This window comes from Falco punctatus (genome assembly GCF_963210335.1).
Source record: "Falco punctatus genome assembly, chromosome: 1".
NCBI lineage: Eukaryota > Metazoa > Chordata > Aves > Falconiformes > Falconidae > Falco > Falco punctatus.
Genome location: NC_137580.1, coordinates 41,040,660 through 41,056,650, shown reverse-complemented (window position 1 = coordinate 41,056,650; position 15,991 = coordinate 41,040,660). Strand labels below are relative to the sequence as shown.

Genomic DNA, 15,991 nt, shown 5'->3' with positions numbered 1-15,991 from the left:
CTGCAAACATCTACAGCCCTGTGCCAGGAAATCATGCTGGGAGCCTTAAATGTGCTGCTGCAGGTACAGTGTGGATGGTCCCCTCTGTGCGTGGCAGCACAGACTACAGTCTATTTAGTGCCACCAGCTCAGGCTTGATGGCACAGTGACATGGAAGGGGTTCTCTGCTGGCTGAAGATCAGTAATGATTTGTGCATGAAGAGGTGTTAAGCCAGAAGCCAGGACTTCGCCTATACCACCACCCCACCCACCTCCAGCACAAGAGAAGCTTTGACCACTCCAACTTTTCAAACCAACCCCTTTTTTTAAGCATTTCTTGCTACTGAGTTGAAGGATCAGCCAGGAAATGGGCAGCCAGGGACAGATGTGAACGTTCCCCCATGGCACCATCAACCACAAGGCTTCGGGGACCCACCTCTGCCAGCACCCTGCCTTTCCCACCCCCTGCCTTCCCACCCCAGCCAGCCAGCAGGAGCTCTCTCTAGTTACTTCTGGATAATTAGGTGCCCCTCACCATCACAGCACCCATGGCTGCTTTCCACCAACCTTCATCTTATCGATGAGCTCCCGGTGGACACATCTGGAGAGAGGATGCTGCAGGTTTTGGAGAAGGGAGAGCGGGGCGGGCAGTCACACAAGTGGTCACAGACCCCATGGTGATGCCACATCTCCTCGCCATGTGCTCAGGGTGGCCTTCACTGCTAATTTTAAGTAGCACTTAGTAACCAATTGCTAAATTTAGCGCCTCTGAGAGAAACATGAGCCTCATTTTAAAGTCTGGGATGCTGGTGACAGAAGCAGAGGAGTGAAGGGTCGAAGTGGGATTGGCCTGCAAGGTTTTTCTGCTGGGGAAAGGAGACATTGACTTGAAGCCCCTGTATGAAGGGAGCACGAAAATCACCCCCAGACCAGGAGGCATGAAGCTTCAGTCCAGCCATCAGCACTGTCCCTTGTTCCTCCTTCACCAACCTGCCCATGCACAGGTTTCCAGTCCTCAGGAAGAGCAAAACCCCAGCAAAGGGGAATCAATCAATGCCCCAACTTGCAGCAGAACCCGCCCTCCCCATCCTCTTGAGGGTCCCAAACTGCCGCCTGCACACCCCTTTGTCAGGAGCTGCCTGTTTGCATGTCCAGCTGTTCGTGTCCAGCAGTTGTTGGCGTTGCAAGTTCTGCTGTGTTGCACAAGGGACAGAACCACCACAGCACACTGCCCCAGCAGGAGGAACGCTTTGGGTTTCGCTGAGGAATGACCAACCTCTCCAGGCAAAGGCAAGTCCGTGCAAATGGGTGCTAAGAGCAGGACAACACCCCTTGCTCATGGGGTGTACGCCAGGAGCCAAGGCTGAATGGCACACAAGCCACAGAGAGAAGACCCCTTATTGAAAACCAGGGTCCCAGGACGTTCAATTCTGAATGTGTCTTGGGATACGTCAAATGAGCGAGCACCAACATAGATCTGTTTCGCAAAACCAGACACCATCATCATATTGTCTGCACAAAGCAGAAAGAGGAGCTTTGAAACCCTGATTACCAGCATAACAGCTTTTCTTGGATATCCCATGATGAAGCCACAGGAGACGGCAACCCTTTCGCTTTTCCTGGGCCATAGCTTCACATGCCCAAAGGATTCGGTTTTCTCCTCTGCTTCCACTTTGCAATAGATCTGGCTGCTGGAAAATCAACTCTGGCTCCTTGGGCTTAAGCCCTGGCAAAAGCTGAGTGATTGAAGCTGTACAGGTTGTTTTACCTTTTGTTCTCTTCAACTCAAGCATGCTGTACTTCCCACAGTACAACTCTCAACTCAGTAATGTCATGAAAAGGGTGTTGCTTCTGAGATAAAATGGGAGAAAAACATCAAGAGAATCAGGACAACTTAGCTGAGGTTGGAGACACAGTCAAAGATGGTGCCTCCTCTCCAGACAACTATCTTGGGATGCACTGACACACCCGCTGGAGAGGTTTTTTCCCCTCCCTCTGTCCCTTTCCCTCTCTTTGTTGTCCCTAGAAAGACCCTTCATAACTCGTTTATCAGCTGGACATCCTTCTTCTAAATAGCTGCAGCTAAGCAACGTGACTCCCACCCCAGATGCTTTGTAGAAAAGCACAAAGCGAGTACGCACACTTCACACGGGGTAGCAGATGCCAAAACAGACACATTCTTCACTCCTTGCATGCACCCTTGGCCAGCAGCCAGCCAGATGGCTAAATGAAATGCAGAGAGATAAGGCAACAGCTAAACATGCATCATCTTCATCCCGAAAACTTTTTTATTTTTGGAAACCGTTTAAACATTTTAAAACTATGCTGATGTCTACATTTCGTTCACTTGACTTTAAAAAAGAACAGGTTTTATATCTCCACAGAAAAATGTTTTTTTCTTGTTCCAGACAACACCTTTCACAAGGTCAAGATAAAACCTTGCGAGTTACTAACATCTGTGCTTACTGACACACATCTGCATGGTTCAGGGGCTGCTCAGACTGGGGGACACTACTCCTGCTAGGCTGGAAGACATGTAATTAAAGCATAAGGCAAAAAATGGACTCATTAACAAATTGGCATGTTGTACACAAGTCCTTGTGGAAGCGATAACCCAGGGCAAAAGTAGAGCCGAACATTTTGGGCAGCGGAACTAGACAATCTTTAAGATCCCTTCCAACTCAAACCATTCTATGATTCCTCGGGTTAAACGTCCACCCCCACAGCGAGGACCCCCTGAAGGCAGGGTCCAAAAGCACAAAGCTGAGCTTCAAACCCTCACACCACAAAGCCTCCTAAGCAAGAAAGCGTCCTCCAAGGATTCAAGCATCAGGCCTGGTGACCCTAAAGCATGAAATACCACTCTCAGAAACAAGCTGTTGGCCTTGATGCTCCACGGCTCGTAACGCCCCTGCCCGACGGTGCAGAACACACACACGCACATTCTGCACTCGCTGCGGTGGCACCCAGCGCTGCTGAACTGGTCAGAGGCTCAAAGCCAGAAGGAGTTATCCCAAGCCTTCTCTCTAATCCCACACAGGTCAGGGGATCCGAACCCTGACGATCTGTGAAGCCTGCGAGTTTCCTGACTCCACACCCAACTCCTCTTCAGGACATACTGGAAGTTGGCGTGGCTGCCGTTGGGCTTACGGCTTATCAGAGGAACATATGTCCTAGAAAATACTTGCCTACACAACCAGGGAACTCCTTGAGGGAAACAAACCATGCGCACAAACACACACACACACATATGCTTCGGTGACTAAAACCGGAACCCATTTTAAAAATAAACGAGTTTCTTTTCAGGAAGCTTATTTGGGTCAATGGAGAATTCTCTCCCTGAACTGAGGGGTAGCTCCAACACAGCACTCAGATGGTTTCCCATTTACCACAGTCCTGTTAGCAGTCACCAGCTGGAGCTCTTTGGCCCAGATTATGTTGCTAGAATAGGAAAACCCCAGTTCTGATAAATTCTTCCTTACTAACACCGTTGATGTGACATATTTCTGACACTGTGTAAACAGAACTATTTCCATACGGATGGCTGTGGGTGATTACCTTAAGGCTCCACTGAGAACCAGTTTGTCTTTCCAACCAGAAGGAAAGTTTTATCTTGGATGCTTTCCCACAGGTTTAAGTGGTGCACATTAGGACAGGCTTGTTGCAGTATCTTTATTTACTCACCCCAAGTAAATTTTCAAAGATTTTTCTCATTAACTTAACTTGAATGATTTTTCAAGCAGTTCTACTCAGTCGTAGCAAGAGAGGTACACTGCCAGGGGTGCCCTGCAGATGAAGATGTGCTCCCCAGATCACACAAGGCCCAGGAACAACCTGTGCCAGGCATTCCCTATCCTTGGCACTGCAGTTCAGCCTTCTTGTGGCTGAGCAGCACTGGCCTCTCTGCCCATAACATGGAGAAGAAACTCCTTGCACTCAAGCAAAGGAAGGAAGGACATCTTTTCAATCAGCTTTCAAACCCTGGCTGCTCTGGCAGTCCCCTAAAAAAATGTCTCCCAGCCTTCTGCTTTATTGCAGAAACAGTCTAACGTAAGAATGAATCCTGTTGATAAACCAAGTACATTTATATGCGACCAGGCCTCACTTCAACAAAAAGGAAGGGACAGGGGGATACTCGCCGTGTATCAGAGGTTCTGGGGTGCCCCCTCCTCTCAGACAAAGTAAAAACTCTTTTAGTGTGAGATGCAGCATTCCTGCAGGGAAAATTAAACTTTCCAAGCTGCATCCTAAGGTCTCAGCTCTTCTGAGACGAAGCACACACGTAGGATAACTGCATTTAAAAAGTTTTAATTAAACCTTATGTCAGGTACTACATGTAGGCTCCCTGGAAAATATTTTTAATCCAGATGTAATACGATTGAGCCAAGCCCGCACATTCTGTCAAAATTCCTTACTAGTGGGAATGGCCTTGACCTCCCTGAGAAAACTCTTCAACATCAGTGGTGTCATTCAGACTTCTGGACCTTCTTTTCCAGGGGCAAAGTGTGAAAACCCCACCTGTTTTGGGTATTGCTGCCCAACAAAAGATGGATTTTCATCACAGAGGTAGTTCAAGAATGCTGCTTCTCATCATTTTCCTTCTTGCCCACACTCCCACATAACTCTGCATGTGTTTTCCGCTTGGACTGGCTGTCCCAATTATAGCTGTAGAGTGCACTCCAACTGCATTGGCATTAGCAAGGGAATTCGGAGGTTTCACTTTGCACTTTAGTTTGGTGCAGAGGCACGAATGCTCCTTCCATTTTGAAGAAGTGACAGATGAGACTTTGATGTTCCCTTTGCAGGCTGCACCATACCCAGTCAGCTCCTGCAGAAGTGCTCCCAGTTTAGTTTCCTTAGAGAGAAACCTAGTTTGCAGACATGAAAACTACATTGTGAATCAAATCAATTTTTGAGAAGTGGGAATGACTGGTTTATCTTCAAAACCAAGATACCATTCCAGACCAAATGTCTCCAAAGCTGGCTGTCTCTCTGCTTTCCAGCACTGCGATTCCTTTGATAACTTCCCATGGACTGGCTGAGTGAACCCAGAGGGAAGACAAATTCCCCTGTGAAATTATAAGCAGATTTCCTGAAGTACAAAGACCCACACAAGCTGACAGACAGGTGACATACAGAGTTAAATATGTAGTGATGCAGAGTGATTTCTGTGCTAATCTGGGCAAGGCAAATGGCTGTGCCTCTAAGGTGCAATACTTTTAACAAACAGTTAAGATCAAGCAGTACACTGAATATCCTGATCTATCTCAAGATCCTCCTACTCCAGATTTTGTAGAAAGGGAGAAAAGTCCTATTTTTATAACACTGAATAAAAGAGTTGCAAGTTACTGAGTATCCAAGAAGTACCAAAGCACCCAGTCTTTTTATTACAACATTTATTTTAGTATCGAAGGCACTTACAATACAGAAAGAGGAAAAAAATATGATAGGCACCAAAAGTGAAATTAGAATTAAAATGACAAAGAAACAGTTTACCAGACAAAAGGAGCACTCTCCTGTTAACAATACAGCACACAGAAATGAAGCTATTGATGACTAACTTTTTAAACAGTTAGGGCTTTTTTTTTAATAGAAAAAGATAAAGGCTGTTCTACTGTGAACTGAAATTAAAAAAGAACTCCTTCACACACCTGTACAAGGATTTGGTAGTTGGTTGTGTTCGCAAACACGGGGGTCTTTCAGCTCTGGCACTGCAGGAGGTCCTGGTACATCTCAATGAGGTGAGCGGCCTCTCTCTGCCCAGAAAGCACAGCACCGTGGGTAGTGGAATAATACTTCCTGTGAGTGGCCTCCCCTGAAAACATCACCTGCATCGGCTGGAGAGGATAAGAAAAGCAGAAAAGCTCAGCAGCACTTACTGGAAAGCAGATGCGAGGCTAAAAGGAGACAATACTTTCTGTGCCCTCCCACACCTCCGTGAGCTGACACCAGTGTCGTCAGAGTGCTGGTTCTCAAAATCCCAGTGTGATGCACTACAAGGACAGGCACAGCACGTCTGCCAAAGTCGTTGCTATGCCTGCATGGAGCAGTTTGCAGGGTTGAGGCACCATCACAGAGCCAGATGCTAGCTCCAATAGCCTCCAACAAATCTACACGAGTCACAGAGCTCCTTAATTCTCTACCAGCTCCTCCCTTTGCTCTCCTAAATTATACATTAGACTTTTAGGCTTTAAGGATATGGGTTTTTTCTGGACAGCAATTTAAAGAAGGAAAACCAGTCATGTCTCAAAACCCACAGGGTGAGACACAGTGTCTTATCTCTTACATAGTTAGGTGCTTGCTAAATTGCTGCCAGCTCAGTTCTGAGGCATGAATTTCAGGTACCTCTCTTCTCCAGAACAATAGAGAAAGATTCCTAAAGCTTCTCCTATCTTTTTAAATAGATTTCTGTGCTGAATAGAACTACATGGTGCAGTCAGGCTCTGGGTGGAGGAAATGAACTAGGCAGCTGCTTGGAGGCTGCATATTCATCAGGCATTGTCTCTGGATTTAGACACATAACCTTGAACGATGGGTGAGTTTAGCTTAATACATTACGGCTCATCAGTTGAACTGTGGTAACTATCTCCATGTGTGCTCCTGCTCTCCTTGCTATATTCAGAAAGCAAAGGCAGTGTCTGACAAGCAAATTCATTGTTCCCTGCCAATGCATGAGTCCCCCAGGCAAGGACTGGGCCTCCCTTACCCTCTACTGCCAACTTAGAAAGATTTCCTAATATGCACCTCTGACACATTCAGACCTAGACATTAGTAGGGTCACGCATTTAATACTACATATTCAGACTACGCTTTAAAACAGAGTAACACATGCTTTCCTAAGGAGTTTTTAACTGGCCAATAATGCTAATGGTCATTAAATGCAGAGATCACATTTCCTAAAACCACATGGAAAAGCAGCTCTTGATAATTTCAGAAAGAGATGTGGCCCTGAGATCTTAAAATATTAAAGCATTCAAGAGGTTAAACGTTAAAGAGGTAGATTAAAATTTTTAAAAATTACATTAAAACAATTAGAAGCTAACGCTAAACATTAAAGAGGTAAAATACCTCATTTTATGTCCAGAGGGGTACGTAAAAAAACCCTGGAAAACACATTTGCTGGTTTTTACTTCCACCTCCCTCTCAGGAAACCTGCTACCCGGCACCATGTCAGTCTTACTACCACAGAACTGATTTGAGCCATACTTACAGTAGTTTTGGAGCTTTCCGTGTAAGGCAGTGGTTTAGCGAGTTTCTCCACGTCAGCCCCACTAGACCCAACTTGAGTGTAAGAGTAGGATCCACGGAAATTGGGATTGCTGCCCCAGGAGGACCGCAGGATCCGGCGAGGTTTCGGAATGTTTGGATTCCCTGGATGGAAAGCAAGACAAAAAGTAAGACCATGTCCAAGAGAAAACATAGCAATGCCTGTGCAAGGCATGGGGTGGCATGTATTCAGCCTGACTTACTGAAAATGCATCCCAGCCAAGCCTGCAGGCTATAGGGAAGAGGCCCCAAACCAGACCTCTTTTGTATTACTGAGTTCTAAGTATCTATATAACAGCAATAGAATCCCTTTTAATGTCAGCTGCAGTCTTCCACTTTAGGAAATATCTCAAAATGTTTATGTTACTAAAAACCTAAGGAGCTTCAGGGAACCCTGGACAGTCTGGTTGAAAACACAGAGCATCTCCTGGTCTCATTTGCAACAGGGAGCCTGGCAGTGACCAACGATATGACTGATCTCACCTAACTTCAGGTATTGAATTGGGTGCCCCGACTAAATTGGGTGTTTAGGCAGCCTTGTGAGACAGGTGCGCCTCCAAAGAGGAACAGAGATAAGGATGTCAAAAGGCAAATTCTCAATATGCAGGAGCATAGGAAAGGCTGTCAGAAATGTCTCAAAACCTATATTATTCACTCCAACTGCTACCCAGTTGCCTCCAAAATGAACCTAAAATCCCACAGACCCACTTCCGTTTTGTGGGGTGCACGTGGCATGGGAACTAGGCTTTTAACACTGGAAATAGGATTTCTAGATTGCTGTAGGATTTCCCCTGCTAAGAGGATGTAGGACGCAATGGTGAATGGCACCTGAGTGCACCTGTAATAAGGCCATCATCAGTCACTGTCCCCACCCCAGAAAGTGCTGGAGTACCTGGGATCCAGACTGTAGCCAAGGCAGCCTACCAGCTGGTGGCACAAGAGCCTCAGGTTGAACCCTCTCGCTAGGCTGGTTCGGGACCACCTCAGTGTCACTGACTGAGATTTTGTTGCCGTCCTGTGATCACATCTCACTTGGCAGGAGAGGAATGGGGGAAACGGGAGAATTGCAGTGAAGAAAAGTCCCCTCTGCAGGAAAGCTGAGACCCACCCTAGAGGCAGCGTCACATATCCAGGCAAGGTTCAGCCAGTCGGATTGAGTCTGTGTCTTCACCAAAAGGGATGTCAAGCACTAGAACAGGCTGCCCAGGGAGGTGGAGGAGTCACCCTCCCTAGAGGTATTTAAAAGACGTGTAGCTGTGGTGCTTAGGGACATGGTTTAGCGGTGGCCTTGGCAGTGCGGGGTTAACATTTCTTTTCGACCTTAAAGGTCTTTTCCAACCAAACGATCCTACGATTCTAAGAGTCTGTCAGCACGAGTCAGAGCATTGAAACATATTTGCACCTTGCACTGCTCCTGTGCCTGCTTCAGACCCTGACTCTGTAACACCAGCATGTTTAGCATGCAACAAAGACAATCCAAATTCCCCCACCTTCTTCGTCACGGCTTAGAGAGGGAGACATTCAACTGTGAAGACTAGTTAGGCACTACATTATTTAGTTCTGCTAAACAGTTATTTAGTTGTGCCATCAATTCCTTAAAATCAGGAGCAGGTTACTTCCCTGGTTCAGCTGCTGCTTTTAGCAGTATCGTGTGTCCACCAGAACTATGAAATACAAGGTTGAAACTGAGCAAAGGCACCTGGATGGCTTGCCAGAGTACACTCCGAACACCTTCTAACCACTAACCCCCACATCAAAATATGGCACAGACTAGCAAATAAATATACCCTACAAACAAAACACATCCTACAAACGAATGTTATTTCAGGGGTAACAACTTAGCATAACAAAGCCTCTAAAATATGCTCCTCTAAGAATCTTCAAAGCAGGAATGCTTGGGATGGAAGTGAAAAGCCCAAGGGAGTCCGAGAACAGGGAGCTCTTGGAAGCATCAAGGAAGTAAGTTATCACGTTTTATTTTTAAGGGCTGTGGGAAAGCCCAAGAGAACACATCATGAAAGCCATTGGACAACACACCACCGGACAGGACCAAAGCAGTCATCCATCACACTGCACTATACAAAAATGTTCACACAATGTATTTTCAAATAAAAGGAGTCTCTGCAGTGGGCTGGTGGTGCCTCTTCTGTAGCTGGTGCACGTTCTCATGTTCCACTGTTAAGGTGCCCAGAAGATTTTTCAGTACAGGAGTCAACAAATAAGATGCTGATAAAAAGATGATTAACATTAGGAACACAGTGTTACAAGCAATGAGATGAGGGCTTGCCAGCCTACAGATAAGGCCAGAGATGGGCTAAAAGACTGAAATTTGTAAATGAAAAGGTTTGTGGAGTCATCAAGCCAATCAACAATTGTATACATTCAGCAATATTTAATAGAGCAATTGCTCAGACTGGTAAAAGCAACAGCTTTGTCCCTCTCCAGTGTTTCCCACGGATGACCTTGTACTGTGTATACAAGCAGGTAAACAGCAGCCTTCCCATCGGGGAATTATTCTTCACACAGCAGCTTCACCACAAGGGAAAGTGCAGCACAGCAACATGAACGGTGTGGCCCTGGGCAGATGGCAGAGCTTCACGCAGAGATGCAGGAGCCAGCTGTCCGTGTGGAACAGGGCTAAGGAGCCTGGGTACAATAAAACACAGCTGTACAGTCCCCAGAACCAAAGCCAGCCTCCTTCCCCAGCACCATGCTGTGTGGCAGTGCAGACATAAGCTCTCATGAGCTCCTTTAAGGTTCTCCAGCACATCGGACCATGTTAGCATGATCCGAGTGTCCACCGTGCAACTACTGTGCTCCTGCGCTTCTGCACTTACGCACCTTTTAATGTGAGGAGCTGTTTCTAAGACAAAAATCAGGAGACCTTCATGTCTGCTGCACACAGAGAAGGAGCCTGGTTGAAAGTCAGATGGGAACACAACACAAGCTCAGATCCTGAACTACTATTTGCAAGGCAGAAAACAAGAAAACTGGGAAGGCCACACTCGTTCAAGGAACATATTCAATTGGACTTTCTCAATCTGCTTTTAAATAGAAGGGTAAATACGTGCCTTTGCCTAAAGATAAAAGTAACAATTAATACAGATGTGGAAATTTCCAAGTTTTCTATTGTCCGGAGAAAGATAAAATGGCTAAAAAAGGATCTTAGCCTTCACTAAAATAGGAGGGGACATATCCTTATGCCACAGATTTCCACTTCTGAAGGTAACTCTTGCACTATGGAAGACAACTCCATATGCCTCACACAACCCTGTCTTTATCAAGCTACTGGGAGGTGTGGATACATAGATCTGTTGGTTGTGGGGCTGATTATGAGACACAGGATTACCATAAAATCAACTCACAGACCTCAATTAAGACACACAAAGTTAGTTGCCTACATGAGAGCTGGGTATTTAAGATCCCATTAAGGCCAATGGAGATCTGTGGTACTACCCCTACAGTAGTATCTACAGCCACCACAGAGACATTAGGGTACCCAGCCATCCAAATAGGGCTGGTTTATATGATGCAGAACCTGAGAGAGATCTAGAGATCTAGAGAAACAGCTGGAGGATGGGACACACATACCCCACTCAGGGCATCTCCAGACACAGCTTGACAATCAGCGAGTCCTCCAGAAGGGAACAGGCCTGCAGTTGCTGCCTTCTGGCTTCCAACAATCAGAGCTTAGCCAATAAAGAAAGGAGAGCAAGACTTCTAATCGTTTGAAGGCAGCCCATTTAATCAGATTTAGAGGACACCACTTTTCAGCCATCCAGCTGTGAAAAGCAGTAATTGTCAACGGTTCTTAGGTTAGAACAATCCTTAGAGCTTTCCACAGCAAAGCCAGATAATCCACAACACTAACCTATGGATGTGAAATTCAAGGTCACCTCTCGAGAGAAATTCTTAGTGTGAGTCTAAAAGAAAGGATTTAACATAGGGCTGTCTATCACCCTTGGAACCAAGGCAAAGGCCTCCATGAGCAATGGGCTGGGAAAACACAGCTGAAGATGGGAACCCACCTGGTATTGCCTTAATCCTTTCATAGAAAAACAATAAATAAGAACTTGGGGGACTTTCTACCCAGAACATGAAAGCTACAAAAGGCAAAGCGAACATTAAAAGGCTCATGCTACCTACTTTGATTACTGAATATAAGGCACTTTCTACAGTCAGTAGAGAAAAGCTTCTGAAGAAGATGTCACAGAGCACCAAGTGAGGTGTGGGAGATCTGAACTGTCTTACAGAAGAGTCTTTCCACTGAGCTTAGTAAGAACCTAGGAAGACTGATTACCCAGCTTAGTTAGCTGACTTACACGAACTTGTGTGGTGGGAAATGCTTTAAAAGCTGGCTTTGGTGGTGCTAATTGGACCAGAGGAGTCCAGTCATTTTCAGAAATGACTAGTTAGATCACAGAAGGCTGCTTTGCCCCCTCACAACCACCCCCTGGCTGGTCTAACCCACTCTCACACTCCCAATGAAAAAAATAGCAGAAGAGACAGTAGGTGCACTGAGAGCTGAGCACGGTTCTGTTATTTCAGCCTGCCTGGCACCTGGCCCAGATTATTGCTGCTCCTGTGAATCTGCCAGGGAGACCAGGAGCAAGGGTAACAGGATGAATCCAGGTACCTTAGCAAGGCCATACTGAAAGATCTGTGAAAAGGTTTTCTACAAACAAGTTTTTGGGGCAGAAAGCGTAACAGGTCACATTGTGTAATGGGTGCTCCAAGAACAGGTTTTCTTCTCGCAGTTTCGAGCAGCTGAGAGTCCACCTCTCAGCTTATGCACAAAATGCTCATTGCAGGGCAAGGCCCTGGTAAACTCAGTCTAAAATTCCCCAGGATTAGCAGAAGGCTGAGACAGCTCACACTGCTGAAGAGTCTGATGGACAGTGACCAGGTGCAGTATCAGCTGGAACAGCAACTGCAGCACATACCGACGACCCAGGGCCAACATATTTCCATCCTTGGAGGGAGAGAGGCACATCCAACACATGCAAACAACAACAACAACAGTGAAGGACCCCAAGAAAGAAGTGGGAGAGTATACTCCCATCTGCCAAACTAACAAAGACCCGAAGAGCCAAATTCCTACTGATGAATCGAAGTGTTTGGGGGGGTGGGGGCGTGGGGGAAGCGGTCTTAAGCAAGAAGCTCTGCCAACAACCAACACTGTTTATACGCTGTGTGAGATGTCAGCAGTGGAACAACTTGGCCTTAAAGAGAAAAGCCTTCTGCTACACCAGTATAGAGCAGCAGCGGGCCTGCTGAGGTCAGGAGGAAAGAAGGCATGTGCTTACGTTGTGACATAACATAGGGATACCCAACACCACTGAAAACAAACAGCTCATGAGGCAGAAGCTGCCCCGAGTCCAGCACTCACTCATTCATCCCATGTCTCTGCAGGCTGCAGGGGAGCCACAGGTTCATCACCCAACATAAATGCAACATCGAACAAGCTGAAACAAGGATTCAGTTTTGGTTGCTGCATTAGGGTTTCTGAGTCCAGTGTCTACCCTATGATATCTGAAAAGAGTAGTAAAATGGAAAACCTCTTTTGGCAGTTGCCAGTTATACAGGTAGTCCTCAGCTTCCAGGACCCTTTCTCTAGGTCTCCATGTTGTTGGGAGCAAATGGTCTGTAAGTACAGGGGAAAGCTATACTTGGGAAGGCAAATTTCTTCCTTTAATTGGAGGTCCATGGACAAGAGGTAAGGCTGGAAACCCACCAGGTGCTGAGATTTGGCTAACATAATCTAACAGGCAGATAGAAATAGCTTGATTACGGGACCCATCTCTAGAATTGCATAAAGTACATCTAATCTTGGGGGATGCTGCTCTTATAATTATGTATAAATTCAAAATCCTTATTTCAGGACTGCCACTAGAAACTGCCACTAGAAAAAAATAGTCAACCACTATTTCTTTCAGTGTTACTATCTTACACTTGCACTTGTACAGTATCTTCCATTAGAGGATCTCAAAGACCTCCACAGATACAAAAAGCCCTTTACTTGGGAAGGTGTGCAACCACGAGAGAAGTGACTGCAGGTAAACCAAGGCCCAGCATGTTCAAGTATTACTACTTCTAGTGATTTCATCTTGTATTTTCTCAGTATAATACACCTCAGATCTGGTCTTGCTCCAACTGCTGCCTTTAATGTGATGTGTGCTCAGTAAATGTGAAATCTGTGAAGTCTAGGAAGGTTTAAGTGAGGTGCCCAGGAAATGGGAACTCTCAAGGTTCAAAATTTAGGTCAATTCTCATTGCTTCATATTGAATGGAACTCAGGGATGTGATTCAACCACATCACCTCAGCTGATCTAAACAGGTTCAACTCCACTGGCTCTAAAAGAGCTGTGCTGCTTTCCACAGCTGAGATCAGTCCTCAGGAGTACCGAGTCTGACAGCTCCAGCTGCTGAAGAGTTATTTGTGATTAAATAAAGCAGAGGATGTGAAATCCTCAAGCACTTCTGCCCACCACTTCCTGAGCTGTTTATCAGCCCCTCTGTATAAATAGCTTTCAGGCACACCCAAGCAGGAGGTATGCTGGCAGGACATGCACAGCCCATTCAAAGGCACATAACATGCCAAACAACTAAAAATTACTTTAGTGCATTTCCTTCCTAGTGGTTATTCAACACCCCAGCCCCACTCTCTCTCTCTTCCCTACTCAAAGAAACCAGAGCATAGCTGACCTGTAAATTTACGTAGCATTTCAGTGCAGGTTTCTGCCACAGTTTCATCATCACACTTCTCCATAATCAAAGCCTCTTCTCCACAGATCCAGCCACTCAGGACATGGCCATACCTCTCTGGTGGGTACAGCACATCAAAGCTGCAAATCTTCTTGTACCACAGCTCCTCAGGATAAGTCAAGCTCTCACTCTCTGCCTCATCTTCCCAGACAAACTGGATGCTGTTGCATTCGGAGCTCCAGAAAGGCTCTTCAAACTCCAGGAAAATCTTGTCAGTCGTATTGATGCCTAGTTTCTCAATGGCCATCACCTTCTCCTCGGGCAAGCGGGGATGAAACAGGCTCTCGTGGCGTTTCTTCAAGACTCCCAGGGACACAGTCACAATGACATGGTCTGCTGGGATGAACTCACAGTCCTCACACTCTACAAAGACATCAGAGCCCTTGTCCTCCTCGGGGAGGTCACTGTTGTGGTCAGCCACCCTTTCAATCTCCTTGCTGACTGACTGGTTCCAGTGGATGCACTTGACTGGCTTGCGGAGCTGAATGACAGACTCAGGAATGGAGCGGGCCAGAATCTCCACGATTTTAATGAAACCGCAAGGAATGATGTGATGAGCCCCAGGGATTTCGGTCCATTCCCCAAATTCACTGAGCGAGACTTCATCCATGCTGTGGGAGCTGCTCTCGCAACTCTCTACCTAAGGAAAAGAAACACAAAAGCAACATTGCCACAGAGGAACTCATTTTGGCACAGCACAGCATTGCAAGGGCACAAAGAAGCTGCGCAAGCTGGAGTCCTGAGTCCCACTCTTAAACCACGTTATTTTTGCTAGTAAGAAGTGTTTGGCCATAGTTCTGACAAAATCAGTCCTTAGCCTGCCTTCCAACCAGAGAAAACATTTTGTCATAGTAACAAGTGGCATCAGCTTTGGTTGCATTGGCCATGGTTGCATCACCCAGAGTTCAGAGTTGATGTCTTTGCTTCTGCATGATTCTGGGTCACAGTTCTGACTTTTCTATCATTTAAAACCCACTTCTCTGGTCAGGCACTGGCTGCTTGGTGCTCCTACAACAGAAGCAGGAGCTATGTTAATCAGATGCTCTTTGCAATGTTAACAAATGTTTCCATGAGGACCCATGAAAAACTTCTGGCAGCTATTTCTGCTGTCTGCAGCTTTCAACATGCTGTCAAACAGACAACAATCAGCAATTCAACAATGTGCCAGAGGTGAGAGAACCCAACATAGAAGGAACTGGAGATAGAAAAGGGAAATGCCAAGACATGAAGCACTTGTGTTTGATTCATTTGATGTGATTATGAAAGCTTTAGATTCAGGACCTGTTGGTTAACATTTGCAGGAGTATTAGGTATAGCCGTAGCTTCCAACAGTCCCTAGAACAAAGGCAGGATGTTTGGCCTGTCTTGTGATTAAGTTTCTAATGATAATACTGATGCATGGGACACAATGATCTTAAAACCTTCAAATCACCAGAGTCACAAGGATTTGCACTCTGTAATTCCTTAAGCATTTTTTACAAAAGGAACATTACAATTCCTTCCCTCACCCTTTGGCCGATCTTCCAGGCATTTCCACACTTTAATGACCCTGTTTGGAAGCCTGGCAAGCCCAGGCGCTCTCCCTGTGCAGCATTCTGTTGCAGGGTAGGAATCTCTGTCCTGGGCTAAGATGTCAGGCAAACAAGTGAAAGTTGTACTAAATAGTTCATAGGCTTCTCCCGTGACTGTATTGACAAACAGGTGGTTGCCCCTTCCTCGTCATGGCCCAGTGACTCCAATGAAGACTGAGCAGGCACATCTGCTGGGCCAGGTTGCCAGCACCTAGGTCTTGAAGAAGACCTGTCCTCTCAGACTGCTGTTGTTCCACCCCATCTGACGGCTGAGTGGGCAACTCTCCCCAGACTCAGGGTCAGTTCTGCTGGCCCACAATACAAACCCTGCTCCCTGGGTCATGCAACAGGCTGCTCATCCTGCCTGGACACTCCAACAGGACGCTCCACATTGTGAAGATAACAACGGT

General features: G+C 46.2%; 1 protein-coding gene across 3 annotated transcripts in view; it reads right to left on the bottom strand.

Moving 5' to 3' along the window:
• Positions 1 to 5,343: 5,343 nt before the first annotated feature.
• The window catches only part of SMOX (spermine oxidase), a 56,341-nt gene continuing 45,693 nt past the window's right edge, over positions 5,344 to 15,991 (bottom strand). For all 3 annotated transcript variants that reach the window (XM_080396771.1, XM_080396772.1, XM_080396773.1), the window contains exons 5-7: positions 13,951 to 14,650; positions 7,190 to 7,350; positions 5,344 to 5,816 (exon numbers count right to left, since the gene is read on the bottom strand). In XM_080396771.1, coding sequence (XP_080252897.1) covers positions 5,679 to 5,816; positions 7,190 to 7,350; positions 13,951 to 14,650 — 999 coding nt within the window. In that variant the 3' untranslated portion in view covers positions 5,344 to 5,678. The remainder of the gene's footprint in view (positions 5,817 to 7,189; positions 7,351 to 13,950; positions 14,651 to 15,991) is intronic.